The 14265-nt window shown below is 35.3% G+C and overlaps 3 protein-coding genes across 5 annotated transcripts in view; 2 read left to right on the forward strand and 1 right to left on the reverse strand.

The window, feature by feature from the left end:
• The first annotated feature begins 727 nt into the window (after window positions 1–727).
• LOC123864427 (RNA-binding protein 1) lies at window positions 728–11538 on the forward strand. 3 transcript variants are annotated; one of them, XM_045904843.1, is made up of 6 exons: window positions 728–873; window positions 979–1187; window positions 4889–4951; window positions 7055–7285; window positions 7789–8031; window positions 11528–11538. In XM_045904843.1, the coding sequence occupies exons 2-5, from the start codon at window positions 979–981 to the stop codon at window positions 7793–7795; spliced, it is 510 nt and encodes a 169-aa protein (XP_045760799.1). In that variant the 5' UTR covers window positions 728–873; the 3' UTR covers window positions 7796–8031; window positions 11528–11538. The 3 variants fall into 3 exon arrangements, with proteins under 3 accessions (XP_045760799.1, XP_045760801.1, XP_045760800.1); XM_045904845.1 differs by lacking the exon at window positions 11528–11538 and having other exon boundaries at window positions 7055–7201; window positions 7789–8003; XM_045904844.1 differs by lacking the exons at window positions 7055–7285; window positions 7789–8031; window positions 11528–11538 and adding an exon at window positions 5749–6935.
• Window positions 8049–11802, reverse strand: LOC123864425 (UDP-xylose and UDP-N-acetylglucosamine transporter-like). The gene is made up of 4 exons (XM_045904840.1): window positions 11474–11802; window positions 11132–11253; window positions 9854–10121; window positions 8049–9134 (listed from the first exon to the last, which is right to left on the reverse strand). Exons 1-4 carry the CDS (start codon window positions 11636–11638, stop codon window positions 8748–8750), a joined length of 942 nt encoding a protein of 313 aa, XP_045760796.1. The 5' UTR covers window positions 11639–11802; the 3' UTR covers window positions 8049–8747.
• Window positions 11803–12800: 998 nt separating this feature from the next.
• The window catches only part of LOC123864422, a 77696-nt gene continuing 76231 nt past the window's right edge, over window positions 12801–14265 (forward strand). Inside the window, exon 1 of the mRNA XM_045904837.1 lies at window positions 12801–13262. Coding sequence (XP_045760793.1) covers window positions 13208–13262 — 55 coding nt within the window. The 5' untranslated portion in view covers window positions 12801–13207. The remainder of the gene's footprint in view (window positions 13263–14265) is intronic.

Below are 14265 nucleotides of genomic sequence, written 5' to 3' on the forward strand. Positions count from 1 at the left end.
TACATAGAGCATACAGAGTATTATCATTAATATATGACAGATATGGACATATTCACCATTCCACGCGGGCATGATTTGTACAGTAATTAGATAAGGCTAGCTTTAAGTTTTATTGTAATATTTTCACACATTAAAATATTTTTAATATTGATATGGACATATCCATCACAGACCAATAACATATAGGATATACATCCAAGTAAAATAGATAAGGTGATGGGTGTGCCATACAAAATTATTATTATAGTTCTACACTATGTCAAAATGATCCTCATGACAGATTTTTCATCAATACACTCACATGAGTCATAAGTCATAACGCACACTCTTCTACTGATAGAAGTAAGTTGGACTTACAACATGTTTTTGAAGCAACTTGATTATCATTATTTGGCACTGATAGCTGCAGTGAGTGTTAGTTAATATGAGTTACTCGGAACCATCTCGGAACTAAATGTTGGATAGAAACATAGGGCAATACGACAACCATTAATATTATAGACCATTTGGCACTGTACATAGATATAATATCAATTTTACTTTTCAGTACGCTTTGTTAAATTGTCACAAAGATTAGCTATCACTTTATATGGCTCACCTTATCTAGTGTACTTGTTGCATATCATGTCATCTGATGCGACTGTAGGTTGAGTGGCGATTCCATTCATTTCACTCATTCTAGAATCTAGATTTTTCCTTTCATTCATGCTAATCTCATCTCATTCATATTTCATTCATCAATTTTCATTCAGCTGAAGTAGACAGACGTGGTCGTGATTTTTGAAGGTGATTTTCTATTATTCTAAAAAGTGTAAAAATTGTTTCAAGTTTGATTGATTGATAAAATTTCACGGTTATTATAATAAAAACAAGGTAATATCTCTATTTTAATATATATTTAAACTAAAAGATTAGCTTGTGCGCGCAAAGGAAAATGGCGTCGCATTTTGTTAAGACGTGGATTTTTTCATTTTGCAGATGTCTCGCTATCGGGAATGGGATCTGTCTTGCAAGGTTTACGTAGGTAACCTCGGCACGAACGCCTCAAAGTATGAAATTGAGAAAGTATTTTCTAAATATGGGAGTATCAGGAACGTGTGGGTGGCTCGGAATCCTCCCGGTTTTGCGTTTGTAGAATTTGAAGATCCACGCGATGCTGAAGATGCAGTTCGAGGATTAGATGGCACGTAAGTACCTCTGCTTACTATATATACCATTATCTATGATAACTTCAGAAATTATTGATTGATTTCAATAGTTCCTTACTCGCTCCATATTGCTGTGATAGTGGTTCGCCATTTTGATTTCATTCCGCCAATTTCTTCCTGAAACCACCTATTCCCTATTAGCAAAGCAAATCAGCTTATGTACTCAATATTATGATGTCATAGTTTCCAGATTTATGTACTTAACCCAAATAAATTATGATTTAAAATAGATATCTGTAAAGATTAGCTTTGTGTTAACAATTAACTTTCATATTATTAAGTTCCTTTTAGTCTACATAATACAATTTCATCTTTTTAAGAAAATTAAATCAAAACAATTTTTTCTATTTGCACGCTCCTTAGATCCATTTCATTTTCAATGTGAAATGCTTGAGTCATAAGTGTGCTAAAGCATAGTACCTCCAAACTGAGACTGAGATGTGGATTTTCTTGTGAATTTCACTTGTCTTGGATTGGGGAACATTTTTTTACACCTAAATGTGGACTTAAATAAAATATACAGTATTGTCCCCCTGAGTTATTTCAATAAGATGCGGCAAAGAGATGCTGTCATTTTGTGAGGAGCAGACTTGGGTTTGTGCAGATATAGATGTATTAGGAGCAGACTCTGGAACGTTTTCCTTCCTAAGTGAGTCCCATGGAACGACCAAGTGGTTGGATCATTGCCTGACAACTATTGCCGCAAAAAATACAGTTGTGTGTGTGTGTGTGGATAATGGTGTTAGTTGGTCTGACCACTTCCCACTATTTGTTAACTGTGATATTAAGCTAATGACTAAAAAAGTAGATAATAAGGAGTGTAATAATGATAACTTACATAAAGACATAAGATGGGGACAGAGAAATGCAGATGAAATAAATATGTATACTAATTTATGTACTGAAAATTTTAATAAGTTACTCGAATCTAGTCACTGTGATACAAACGACTTAGATAGTTCTAACGATGTTTTAGATTTTATTAATAATTTTTACAATAATGTTATTGGTATTTTAAAATATGCAGCTATTAATAGTAAATATTCGGGATCTGGTGTACACAAATTCCGCCATAAAAAACAACTAGTTGGCTGGAATCATCACGTAAAAGAGTATTATCAAACTGCAAGACTGTGTTTTAAGTTTTGGATAGACTGTGGTAAGCCCAGTAGTGGAGAAATATATAATGACATGACAAAGACTCGTGCTATATTTAAAAAGAAATTAAAATGGTGCCAGAATAATGAGGAAGCTATAAAAATGGACATTTTAGCGACGCATAGAGCTGACAAAAATTTTACACAGTTTTGGAAAGCGACTAAATCATTAAATAAAAAAGAAAGTAGGCCAGTGAGTGTCAGTAACGTACAGGACAGCAGGGAGATAGCCAACATGTTTGCAAAACATTTCTCCGTGAAACCATTAGACGTTGCACATGTGCTCCACTCTCAGCCTTTGTCACCATCACCTAAAACAGTACACTTTAGTCCAACTGATATATTCCGAACGATTAAAGATATGAAACGTGGTAAATCACCAGGCCATGATGGTCTGAGTGTTGAGCACATGTTATACGCTGGAAACAAATTGTATGAGGCCTTGTCAACGCTCTTTAATATGTGCATTAAACATGGTTATCTTCCTGCAGATATGTTAAAGACGGTAGTGGTTCCTGTGCCAAAAAACAAGACGGGCGATATGTCCAGTATAGCTAACTATAGGCCCATTTCGCTGGGGACAATTGCCGGCAAGGTACTTGAGCGGTTGTTGCAGCCTGAACTGATGAAGAATGTACAGATTAGTGATGCTCAGTTTGGTTTTCGTCCCGGTCTCTCTACAGACTCGGCAATTCTGTCTCTGAAGCACGTCGTAAATTACTATAAAAGTCGTGATACATCGGTGTATGCGTGTTTCTTGGATCTGACTCGCGCATTTGATCTTGTTAATTATAATATATTATGGAGAAAAATGCGCGACTCAAATGTACATAGCAGTATTGTCGGGCTGATGAGATACTGGTATGAGAACCAAACGAACATTGTGCGTTGGGGCGACACAGCCTCTAGTGAGTTTAGACTAGAGTGTGGTGTACGTCAGGGCGGTTTAACCTCTCCGGACCTGTTCAATCTATACGTTGATGACCTGATTGAGGAGCTAAGTGGTACTGGCATCGGTTGTCATATTGACGGAGTTTGTTTTAACAACTTAAGTTACGCCGATGACATGGTGCTGCTTAGCCCCTCAATAAACGGTCTCCGTAAATTAGTATCGATCTGCGAAGGTTACGCCTTGAGACATGGATTAAAATACAATGTACGCAAATCAGAAATGTTGATTTTTAGAGCTGGTAAAGGCCCGGAGAGGATACCACCAGTTTTGTTAGATGGAACACCAGTTCAGGTGGTGCAACAGTTCAGGTATCTCGGACACATGTTAACGGGATCCCTGAGCGACGATTTTGATATAGAACGAGAGCGAAGGTCACTGGCAATACGGTGCAACATGCTCGCTCGCCGATTTGCTCGGTGCTCTGAGGATGTTAAAGTTACATTGTTTAAAGCTTATTGTATGAGTTTTTATACTTCACAACTATGGATCAATTACACCAAAAGATCTTTTAACATCCTCAGGGTACAGTATAATGATGCCCTTCGCATTTTATTAAAAATGCCAAGGTATTGTAGTGCGTCGGGCATGTTCGCTGACGCTGGAGTCCCGGACTACTACGCCATTATACGAAATAGAATTGCGGGTTTCTGGGAAACAGTCCGCAATTCTAAAAATAAGATGCTTAAAGTCGTCGCTCAGGCGTCCCCTGACAATGTGTTCTATAAACACTGGCTACGGGTACACCAGATCCCTAACGTAAAATGACTAACTATTTCATTTTAAACTATTTTAATTTTTATATTATATTTTGTATTTTTTACTGTTTATATGGGTCCCTAACCTGCAATAAAACGATTTTATTTTTATTTATTTATTTATTTAATAATGTTTAGGTAATTCAGTTGTACAAGTGTAAATAAAAAATATATAAAACCCCCCACGAAGGTTACAGTAACTAGAAAAGAGCTGATAACTTTCGAATGGCTGAACCAATTTTCTGGGATTATAGCTAAGAACACTCTCGATCAAGCCACCTTTCAAACAAAAAAACTAAATTATAATCAGTTCATTAGTTTAGGAACTATGATGCCACAGACAGATACACAGATACACTCGTCAAACTTATAACACTCCTCTTTTTGGGTCGGGGGTTAATAAAACAAGTCAATCTGAACACAAGGCAATATGACTGTGGAGATGGCCATGTTGCACCCCCAGACTATAACCATGTGTTTTCACAATTGCTGTAAAAGATGTAGAATTTTTTCTAATAATTTTATCTTTTTGTAGAGTTTAGCTAAATTGGGTACCATGGTCTGACCCTTGATTGTTTAAGGTTTATTGTATCTAATTAAAAAAATTTTTTTAATTCATTATAGGTAAGAGCTTGACCACAATCACACCTGATGGAAAGTGATGATGTGGTCTGAGATGTCACATTTAATTATATTCCAAACAAAAAAAGTTATGCAGCCCTATTTTGTAAACAAAAAATTTGTAGTTGTCTGTCTGTAGAATCTTTGCTGTTGTAATATCATTTAAACACCTATTAATTTAAAATTTGTTGACAGACGTTGCTGTGGAACCAGAATTCGTGTTGAAATGTCCAATGGGAGAACACGACGAGATCGCAGGTATGCCTGGTTTGTTTCTATACTTGTGTCCAACATGAGATTCATATTTGCATAGTATGACGCCAATACTTGTAACTTTTACTGTTAACATTCACAGTAGATACTTAACATAAATTGACTGAATTATGAACACAATTCAAATGTATCTGATAACTAATTTACTAAGTATTGGCATCATATTTTTTATTAGATTTTTTTAATTAGATTTGAAAACTCTAAATAGGGATGTTGCTAACTAATCAATCCAACATATGCGCGTTTACTGCTTAGTATGGAAGCTTGTTTGAAATAGTGGAATGTGGGTTCTGTAGCAAAAGGGTGCCAATAGGACTATTACTAAGCCTCTGCTGTCCGTCTGTCTGTCAGTGGGTTGTATCTCATAAACTGTAATAGGTAGAAAGTTGAAATTTTCAAAATATCTGTTGCTGCTATAACAACGAATAATAAAAATTACAAAATGGCTGCCATGCAAATTAAAAAAATTAAACAATGCATATTGTAATTATATTAGGATGTTACAGAACCCTTCATGTGTGAGTCTGACTCACACTTGACAGGTTTTTAGTTTAGTTGATAATTTAAATTGTTACATGCATTTAGCGTATTTTGAAACCCCTCTATATATAATAATAAAAAAATAATTTATATTTGACATGGGCAACATCCCTATTCAATTTACAGAGTTCACAATTTAGGGTTTGCTTTTTTTAATAGAATAACATTAATTTTTTTGTAGTTTATTAGTTTAACCTAAACAATGGCGAAACTAAATGTGGTGGGTGTTGGAACGTTTGCAGGTCCATTTTATCAACCAACCACCAACACACCAACGACCTCACCACATCTCTTCACCACAACTACGGCTTCTTGCCCAATAAGACATCCGCGACCGTCGCTCGCAACTACATCCCGCTCTGCGAACGGCTCACCAAACTACTGCGCGCAACTGAAGCCTTCACCAACTGCGTCCCCTCAGTCCTCCTAACAGCTATCACCTAATCCTGAGCCCTGAATAAACCTGGACCTAACTATCGGGAGCCACAGTAGGCACCTACATCCTGCATCATTGCAAACTCCTGAAGCTTCGCGACTGCACACTCGCGCCGACACCGGGGCTCCGAATACTCAACTTGTGACTACAACCACCCGCAATTCGCTCGCGAAACTTCCGGTTAAAGCCATCATTTGAAGATCACATTGAAACTTGCTCCGCCTCGGTATACAAACCCCCTTCGGCCTCACAGCAGCCTCACATCGTCGACGACCTACAAGGCTCACCAAGTCTCGGTACTTTTTGAATCCTTTACTTAGCACTGCCTTACCTTAATACCTGTATTCTAGTACTAGCGAAAAAAAGGCGTTTGGAGCAAAATAATGTATTTAAACAGATTAATACCAGATGAATTTTGTTTGTACTATTTGAATAATGAGTTGTTAAAGTTTACTGTAGGTTCCAGTTTATGTAGTTATTTGATATTGTGCCTCCTTTACACATCCCAAGAAATATAGTAAAAACTGAATGACAAAATTTTATTTGAAGGACAACATTTTTACTGAACCAATGAAGTGCTACTAAATAAGTTAAAATATAATGGCGTAAGATTAAAATTGGCGTCCATAAAATACGTACGTTAAAATGGTGGAGGATTTTTTGATAATAATTGAAGAGTGAATGAAATAGTAAAATTGATTGCTGGGTTTCCTATAAAATTTTATATCTCACCAACTTTGATAGAGTACGAGCATCAAAACACTAACGTTGAAGTGAAATGGACCTTAACTGCCCCATACATTAACAGCCAGAGCTCCAAGCTAAAACTAAAATCCGTGATACTGAACTTTTGACGTCAAACCAATTACCGTTTTCATTTTACTCTGACGTTATTGTGTATCGACGCTCGAATTCTTTCAAAATTAGTGAGATGTAAAATACTGATACATGGGAATGAACTTATTTGAAATGAATTTGTTTGGAGCATGAATGGGATGACTGAATATTATGACAGAAAAGAAACTGTTATACATAAATTATATTCGACGTAATTTATGGACGTTGTTACGAAACAGTCCAGCATGTAAGTAAGCTATGAGTATAATCCACAGAACACGTAGCCGAAGCCCTCGCAGGCGGTCGTACTCGCGCGGGCGATCGGTCTCGCCGCGCCGCTCGCCGTCGGTGCGCCGCCGCTCGCCCTCCGTGCGCCGCTCGCGCTCGCGGGACCGCCGCAGCCGATCCGATAGCAAGAACAGGTACATAAGTCCCGAGAAAAGCCCCATACGACGCTCGTCGAGATCACTCTCACGACACCGGAGCAGATCTATTAGCAGAAACAGGTAATAATCGTTGCATTCACAATTATTTACAATCATCAGCACTTGTGTGCGAGCATCTAACGTCAGGTATTCAATATACTTGATTTTTGAATTCTATAACAAAAAGTAGTAGTGGTAGTACTACAAATTCATCAAGGATATTGTGTCACTATGAAAGAAGTCATCTTGATGAATTTGTACACAATATGTCACTATAAAAGAAGTAGTCTTGATGAATTTGTACACAATATGTCACTATGAAAGTAGTCTTGTTGAATTTGTACACAATATGTCACTATGAAAGAAGTTGTCTTGATGAATTTGTACATGTGCCCCTATAAAAGAAGTAGTTTTGATGAATTATTATTTGTACATGTGCCACTATAAAAGAATGATAATTTTTGTGACAAAGATTATTTACAAACACCTCCATTCTTTCATCATTCTGGTCAGATTAAATACAAAATACTTAGATAGTGGAATTTTGTTACTTTTTTATTAATGAAACTTTTGTTCATTTTCAGATACTAAGTGCGTTATTGGTGGTTTAAAGACAGGACTTTGTGATTTTAACTGTAAAAATAGTGTAAGAGATTTGTGTATGCGTTTAAGACTTAGTAGTTGTTACTTTTTAATCTCGACATTTGCAGCTTGTAATTTTGTCATTCTTGTAAAAAATATCAAAAATCAAATTAGATATGTATTTATTATTTAACGCTTAAAGTTAATTAACTTTTAGTACCTATTGTACAATTATTATTAAGACAGTAAAATAAATATGAGATTAAGTATAAACATTCGTTTTATTTATAACAACCATATATCACATCATAATAATTACTCTTACAAGTCACAATCAATATTATCAGTTCTCACAATATATAAATATTTAAAAATATAATTAAAAAAAAGTTTTATGTAAATGTATTCCATACATATGTTTATGGTGGTTACTCCATCATGCCGAAAAAGCTATGAACACATTACCTTCATGAAAATAACTGAGGCTGAGAAAACATCTATGGAATACAACATGATTTTAATGCAGTGGACACTAGCAATAAAACTTCAGATGTGATTGTACGAGAAATTGCAGATGCTCCTTTTCAATGGAAAAACTTAGAAATTGAATGCTGTCAGTGTTTATATTGTGCAACTAACTTGCCAAAGCCTAGAGCTGGGTCCTGCAACTTTTATTGCTAGTGGACACTTTTCATAACATTTTTTTATATTCACAGAAAGCCTAGTCTTAGCCTAAATGGTCTCAAAATACCTGTATCACTCTCCTAGTCATTATAATAATCACAACTTATTCTAAATATAAATCTTGTAAATAATAGCTCTATAAGTTTGGTAAAAATAGATTAACCCTAAATAACAAAATGCTCTGAAAATAACTACTGTTGCCAATTTTAAAGCTAAACTTGTTCCAAACTGCAGTATTTAGCTCGATTCAATAGAGTTCTTTATACTTAATGCAATCTCATTTATCTTTTTCATATACAGGTTGCCAACTATTTTTATAACTGACAGGCTGCTGTTTTCTACCAGCGAAAAAATCAAAATAGAAATATGTACCCAATACAACAAAAACAGTTCCAAAAATGTGTAACATAGTCAGATTATTCTTAAAAACTATGGAAGAAATCATGAGAGAAACAAATTTTCTTAAAGTTAATATAAAAGTAACAGTTGTGGAATTTTCCCTAGTAGCTAGCTCATGGACGGAATGAGTACAGTAAAATTGGAATATAATGTTAACAAATAAGATTAACCAAAGGGTGGAGGATAGATCGGATGCTATACTGTGTAGTTGAGGGTATATACTCAAGAATAGAGGAAGTGGTAGCATATGAGTGTAGAACAGCATCTGAAAAAGAAAAGTTTTAAATTTATCCCAGAAAGTATGTAATAGGTTTGCTAAACTATCGTTAAAAAAGCAGGCCAAGGTTTCGTACCATTGTACAAGGTATACTTAACACTAATGTAGAACACTGCAAGTTAATGACGGACTGCGCCATCTATATATGATTTAGTAAATTAATTTTTTCATGAACACATTTTTTTTGTGATGTAACTACAAATTCACAGTTTTCATAATTTTCCTTGTGCTATAAGACCTACCTACCTGCCGAATTTCCTGATTCTAGATTAACGGGAAGTAGCCTATAGGTTTTCATGACAGACGAACAGACAACAAAGTAATCCTATAAAGGTTCCTTTTTTTCCTTTTGAGGTACAGAACCATAAAAATTAAAACCATGACTGGCCAGCCATATAGATTTTTTTCAAAAACTTTCTAGTCAGTGACACTCAGTTTGATGCATCCAATCTGTTCAGGCATTTAGAAGTTATGGTGTAATAAAGAAACTCACATAGATACAAACATGAACCCTTAAAACTCCTTTTTTGGGTGCTTGTGTAATAAAGATCAGTGCACACTGACCAAACTGCTGTGAATACTTTCTTTGGCACACAATGCGACACATGTCTTGCGCCACCTGAATCCAGTGGCTTCCTACAACTCAGTTGATGTCATCCATTCACTAAGTGGGAAAAGTGGGGAAGTTCTAAGAAAATAATACTTACTTCTTCTGGATGTTTCCCAAATTTCTTAAACAATATTTCCTGCTGTAGTCCAGTTAATGCCCCAACTATTAACATAGTCAACAAGATTGTAACTCCTAGACACCAGTGTAGGAAATTCCCCTTGCTATCTTCAACAACAGTAGCACCTCCATACATTGCTAGTGACACTCCAATGCTTATTATAACAGATCCGACTAAAGCTGTTGTTCTTGGCCTTTGTTTTTTTGCATACCAACTTACAAGCATACTTGCAGGTGATGAGGCAGATCTAAAACAATTAAAACATAATGGAATTGTATCCAACAAAAATACAAATCTCAGACAAAATATTTTTGCTCAATGTTTCTGATACTAGTGCTAAGGTGTGGAATGCCCTTCAAGCTTCCATAATTCCTGCCATATATTATTACATAAATACCTGACAAGGACAAGAGTGAATTAGTATCTTCCAACCTAGACATCATAGCTTTTTACTAAACATGATTGTCATCAAGTAAGCAAGCATTTCTAACAATTTAACAGGGCTCTCTCCGTCACTCGTTTCATACAATCGTAGTTCCAATTTCATTTGAATATCAAGCAAACAAAGTCCATGAAATTTTGCTGACATATTCTAGAAACTAATATCTGTGTCTGTGGTGATTTAGATTTTCCTAAAAATATGTAGTTTTAAAATTACAGGGGCTCAAAGATTTGTATGAAAATTTTTAAGACCGCGTAACTTTGAAACCGAATATTTGAACAAAAATCTGCAAAACCACAGACATAGATATTAGTTTCTAGAATATGTCTGCAAAATTTCATGGACTGGTTGCTTAATACTCAAATGAAATTGGAACTACGATTGTATGAAACGAGTGACGGAGACAGCCCTCTTAACAAGTGTAAATTAAAAATTTATAACACCCCCGACAAGTGAAGTTTACAGTAACTAGAAAAGAGCTGATAACTTTCAAACGGCTGAACCGATTTTCTTGAATTATAGCTAAGAACTCTCTCGATCAAGCCACCTTTCAAACAAAAAGAACTAAATTAAAATTGGTTCATTAGTTTAGGCGCTACGGTGCCACAGACAGATACACAGACACACAGATACACACGTCAAACTTATAACACCCCTCTTTTTGGGTCGGGGGTTAAAATGGTGCTATTTGTGAATAAACCTACCAACCCATTATGTCAGTCGGACCAAGTTTCATTCCTTTTTCATATTAGAGGAAGCATTAATCCAGCAGTGGCAGATTTAGATAACTAAAAGAAGGAAGCAATAATAATTACCTTATGATCATGTGTAATGTAGAAGGCACATGCAAAGCATACACATAGTTATTGGCCACACTTGTTACGAAGAATAATGATATTAATATGAAGTATTCTTTAAGTGGTATTCGAGGATTAAACTGTAAAGAGTTTGAATCATTACATATTATTTACTAGTAAGTATTATTGATAACATAACATTGCAATTTACTGTCACTTATTAATGCAGGTTATTAATTTAAACAATTTATTAGTTAAATTGACATGCAAATGTTTTAATTTTGAAGTCATTGAAATTACAATTTGTATTAAAAGTTTAGAATTGGATTTAAACGAGACACTATGTAGAAAGTTTCTTACCAGCCGAGATTTTAAAGTTAGAAGCCCTTGCAGGGCTATGAAAAAAAATTGAAGAAATGTTACAAGATTTGCACTTTGTGGAGCCTTTTCCATCATTATTTCCATAAGAAAAGCGCTCGAGCAACAACCCGCAAAAACCTTAATCATATTTTTAAAGTAAGACATTTTTACGTTCTCACAATCTCACAAATGTCTTTATTTATGTTTTATTTGGACGGAAGGAATTAATATTTCGTTAACATATTGGTGTGCAATTATTTATTTTTCTACTGTTTAAACTTTTGATTTTGATTTTTATCCATTGCCGCCACGCCACGGCAGCAGCAAACTTTTGATTACTTTTGTTGTCATTGTATCTGTCAGTGTCAAAACTGTCATTTAATTTTTTTATAGCACGACTCTGGATTCTAGGTTTATAAGGCAATACTCTGTTAAGGTGCATGACACGGGTCTGCCCGCGAAATTCAAATTTAATTTGGTTTTTCGCTTCGGTTTTTCGCAATTTGTAAACGAATACGACCAAGTAGGCTTATGGCATTTTAACTTTTTACCGCCAATGGCAGTATCATTTTCACAGGATTACATAAAAATCTTTACTTGAAAGTGTTCAGTTTAAAAAATTCAAGTGCGTGTCGGACTCGCACACAACGGGTTCCGCACCATCAAATTCAAATTCATCGTACAAGATATACCTACCTAACACATTTATTTAGAACTCTCCGAGTTATTAACGGTCAGCGCCTTCTCTATGCGATTTAGTGAAACACGTTTCAATTTAATTTTTTTGTATGATATAACCACAAATTCACGTTTTTCGGATTTTTTCTTTACTTGTGCTTTAAGACCTAGGTAACTACCTACCTGCTCATGATTTTAGGTCAGCGGGAAGTACGCTATGAGTTTTCTTGACAGACACGACAGACGGACAGACAGACAGATAGACAACAAAGTGATCCTTTAAAGGTTCCGTTTTTCCTTTTGAGGTACAGAACCATAAATATTAAAAACATGACTGGCCAGCCATATAGATTTTTTTCAAAATTTTCTAGTCTAACTCAGGTTGATGCATTCAATCTTTTCCTCTCGTTCCCACAAGTTCAACCGTTGAACTATTGGGAACGAGCGATCTTTTCAGGCATTTAGAAGTTATGGTGGAATAAAGGAACCCTAAATGGCAGAAAGTTTGTTATATTCTTACTTAGTCTGAAAGCATTATGATGATCAATTTGGGTGATCGGCTTGCTCTTTTGCTCACTCTATATTTAAAAAGATCAAAGGTAACTCCATCAAAGCCTCTGGGTGAGCTCATTTGCCAACAAAGCGGTTTCCTACGCAGATTACATCCGCCAAGCGCCAGCTGGGTGCACTTCGCACCGGTCGCTGGTACATTCCATTTTCCATTCCCGCCGTCCGCTAAACGCTTACCCGCGCCGAAGCGAATAGACGTGTTCATCGCGCTACCATGATACCATACGATATATCGTACACATATTATCGTAACTTAGTTATTTCCGAAATGTAACTATTTCCTTCTACTGTGCATAAAAATTAACAGTTTTATGTATCAAGTGCTCAATATAATAAGTACTTCGAGTGTGAATAAACGTAGTGTTGTGCTAAAAATAATTTTACTGTTTGTTTTTTTCACTATCGGTGCACGATGCAAGACGTTCTGAATTTTTTCAATAATGTTGTTTCTATGTTGAAAGTGTGCTATTTTGTACTTTTAGAAACATGTTGACAGGGTTTTTAGTGTTTCTGCTAGTTTTCCTCCATGCATTACAGTTTGGTGAGTGGACTTTAACGATTTTGTTACTCTATTTTCAACTACCTACCCCTTAAAATCGAATACAATTGTCGTTACGTTTAATTTAAATCTGTTCATCTTTCGGATATCGGTGGATAAATAAGAACTATTAATTTTACTATATTTTAGAGCCTACATAAGCCATTTTATTATGTGAAGCTAATTTAATTACATACATATTTTGTTAAACAGTTTATTTAATAGGTAAACCCCCATCATACCCCCCACATCAATTTTAATTAATTCCATATTTAAAATTGCTCCTTATTCCTGTTAGTAATAAGTCCTATTCTTCTTCGCTTTCAAATTCACCGATTTTTATTGAAACTAAAGCTCCTGGCTATAACATAAAGGTAATAATTTACCTAACTACATAACGTATAGCTAACAGTTACTTATTATAGATACTTAGATAGATAAAAAAATGTTTGTTGACGATCCTTTTGCAACGTATGCTTACAAAACGTAAGTGAAAACTATTTCCTAAATTAATTATTAAATGAGGTTCCCCACTCAGCACTAAGTCTCATCAAGCTTCAGCGCTGGACGCTGGTTTTTATTATTATCCTAGATGTATCTTAAAATATACTAAATAACTAGGTATTTAAATTTTATTAACGTGACATATTCCATCGCTAATTTGTGAAGGTGATTGTAGCTGGAGTCTTTATTGGCCGTAAAGCAATACAAATCGCCTTCAGTTCTTATCAGAAATTCTTAAATTATTTGACCAAACAGTAGTTTTAGTATTGTAGACATTTGAAACATAATTTATTTATAACTAGCTGATGCCCGCAGCTTCGCCCGCGTGGATTGGTCAGATCCCCTGCAGCATCAGGATTGAGGAGTTGGAATCCAAATTTTTTATGAAACAATGTCGCAAAGTTCCTCTATCGATTAAAAAAGAAATGACGCAAATCGGTTCAGAAATCTCGGAGATTTCGGTGTACATAGGTAGAAAAACACAACTCCCTTCTTAAAAGTC

The sequence above is a fragment of the Maniola jurtina genome, chromosome 4, assembly GCF_905333055.1.
Source record: "Maniola jurtina chromosome 4, ilManJurt1.1, whole genome shotgun sequence".
NCBI lineage: Eukaryota > Metazoa > Arthropoda > Insecta > Lepidoptera > Nymphalidae > Maniola > Maniola jurtina.

What these genes read in the sequence shown, in the direction of transcription:
- LOC123864427 (XM_045904843.1), top strand. Translation starts at nt 979, where the DNA reads ATGTCTCGCTATCGGGAATGGGATCTGTCTTGCAAGGTTTACGTAGGT. An exon ending in GTTCGAGGATTAGATGGCAC is followed by an intron (nt 1,188 to 4,888) that starts GTAAGTACCTCT and finishes ATTTGTTGACAG; the next exon opens with ACGTTGCTGTGGAACCAGAA. An exon ending in AGAACACGACGAGATCGCAG is followed by an intron (nt 4,952 to 7,054) that starts GTATGCCTGGTT and finishes TATAATCCACAG; the next exon opens with AACACGTAGCCGAAGCCCTC.
- LOC123864425 (XM_045904840.1), bottom strand. Translation starts at nt 11,638, where the DNA reads ATGTCTTACTTTAAAAATATGATTAAGGTTTTTGCGGGTTGTTGCTCG. An exon ending in ACATTACACATGATCATAAG is followed by an intron (nt 10,122 to 11,131) that starts GTAATTATTATT and finishes TAATTGTTTTAG; the next exon opens with ATCTGCCTCATCACCTGCAA. An exon ending in TTGGGAAACATCCAGAAGAA is followed by an intron (nt 9,135 to 9,853) that starts GTAAGTATTATT and finishes TTTCTTTTTCAG; the next exon opens with ATGCTGTTCTACACTCATAT.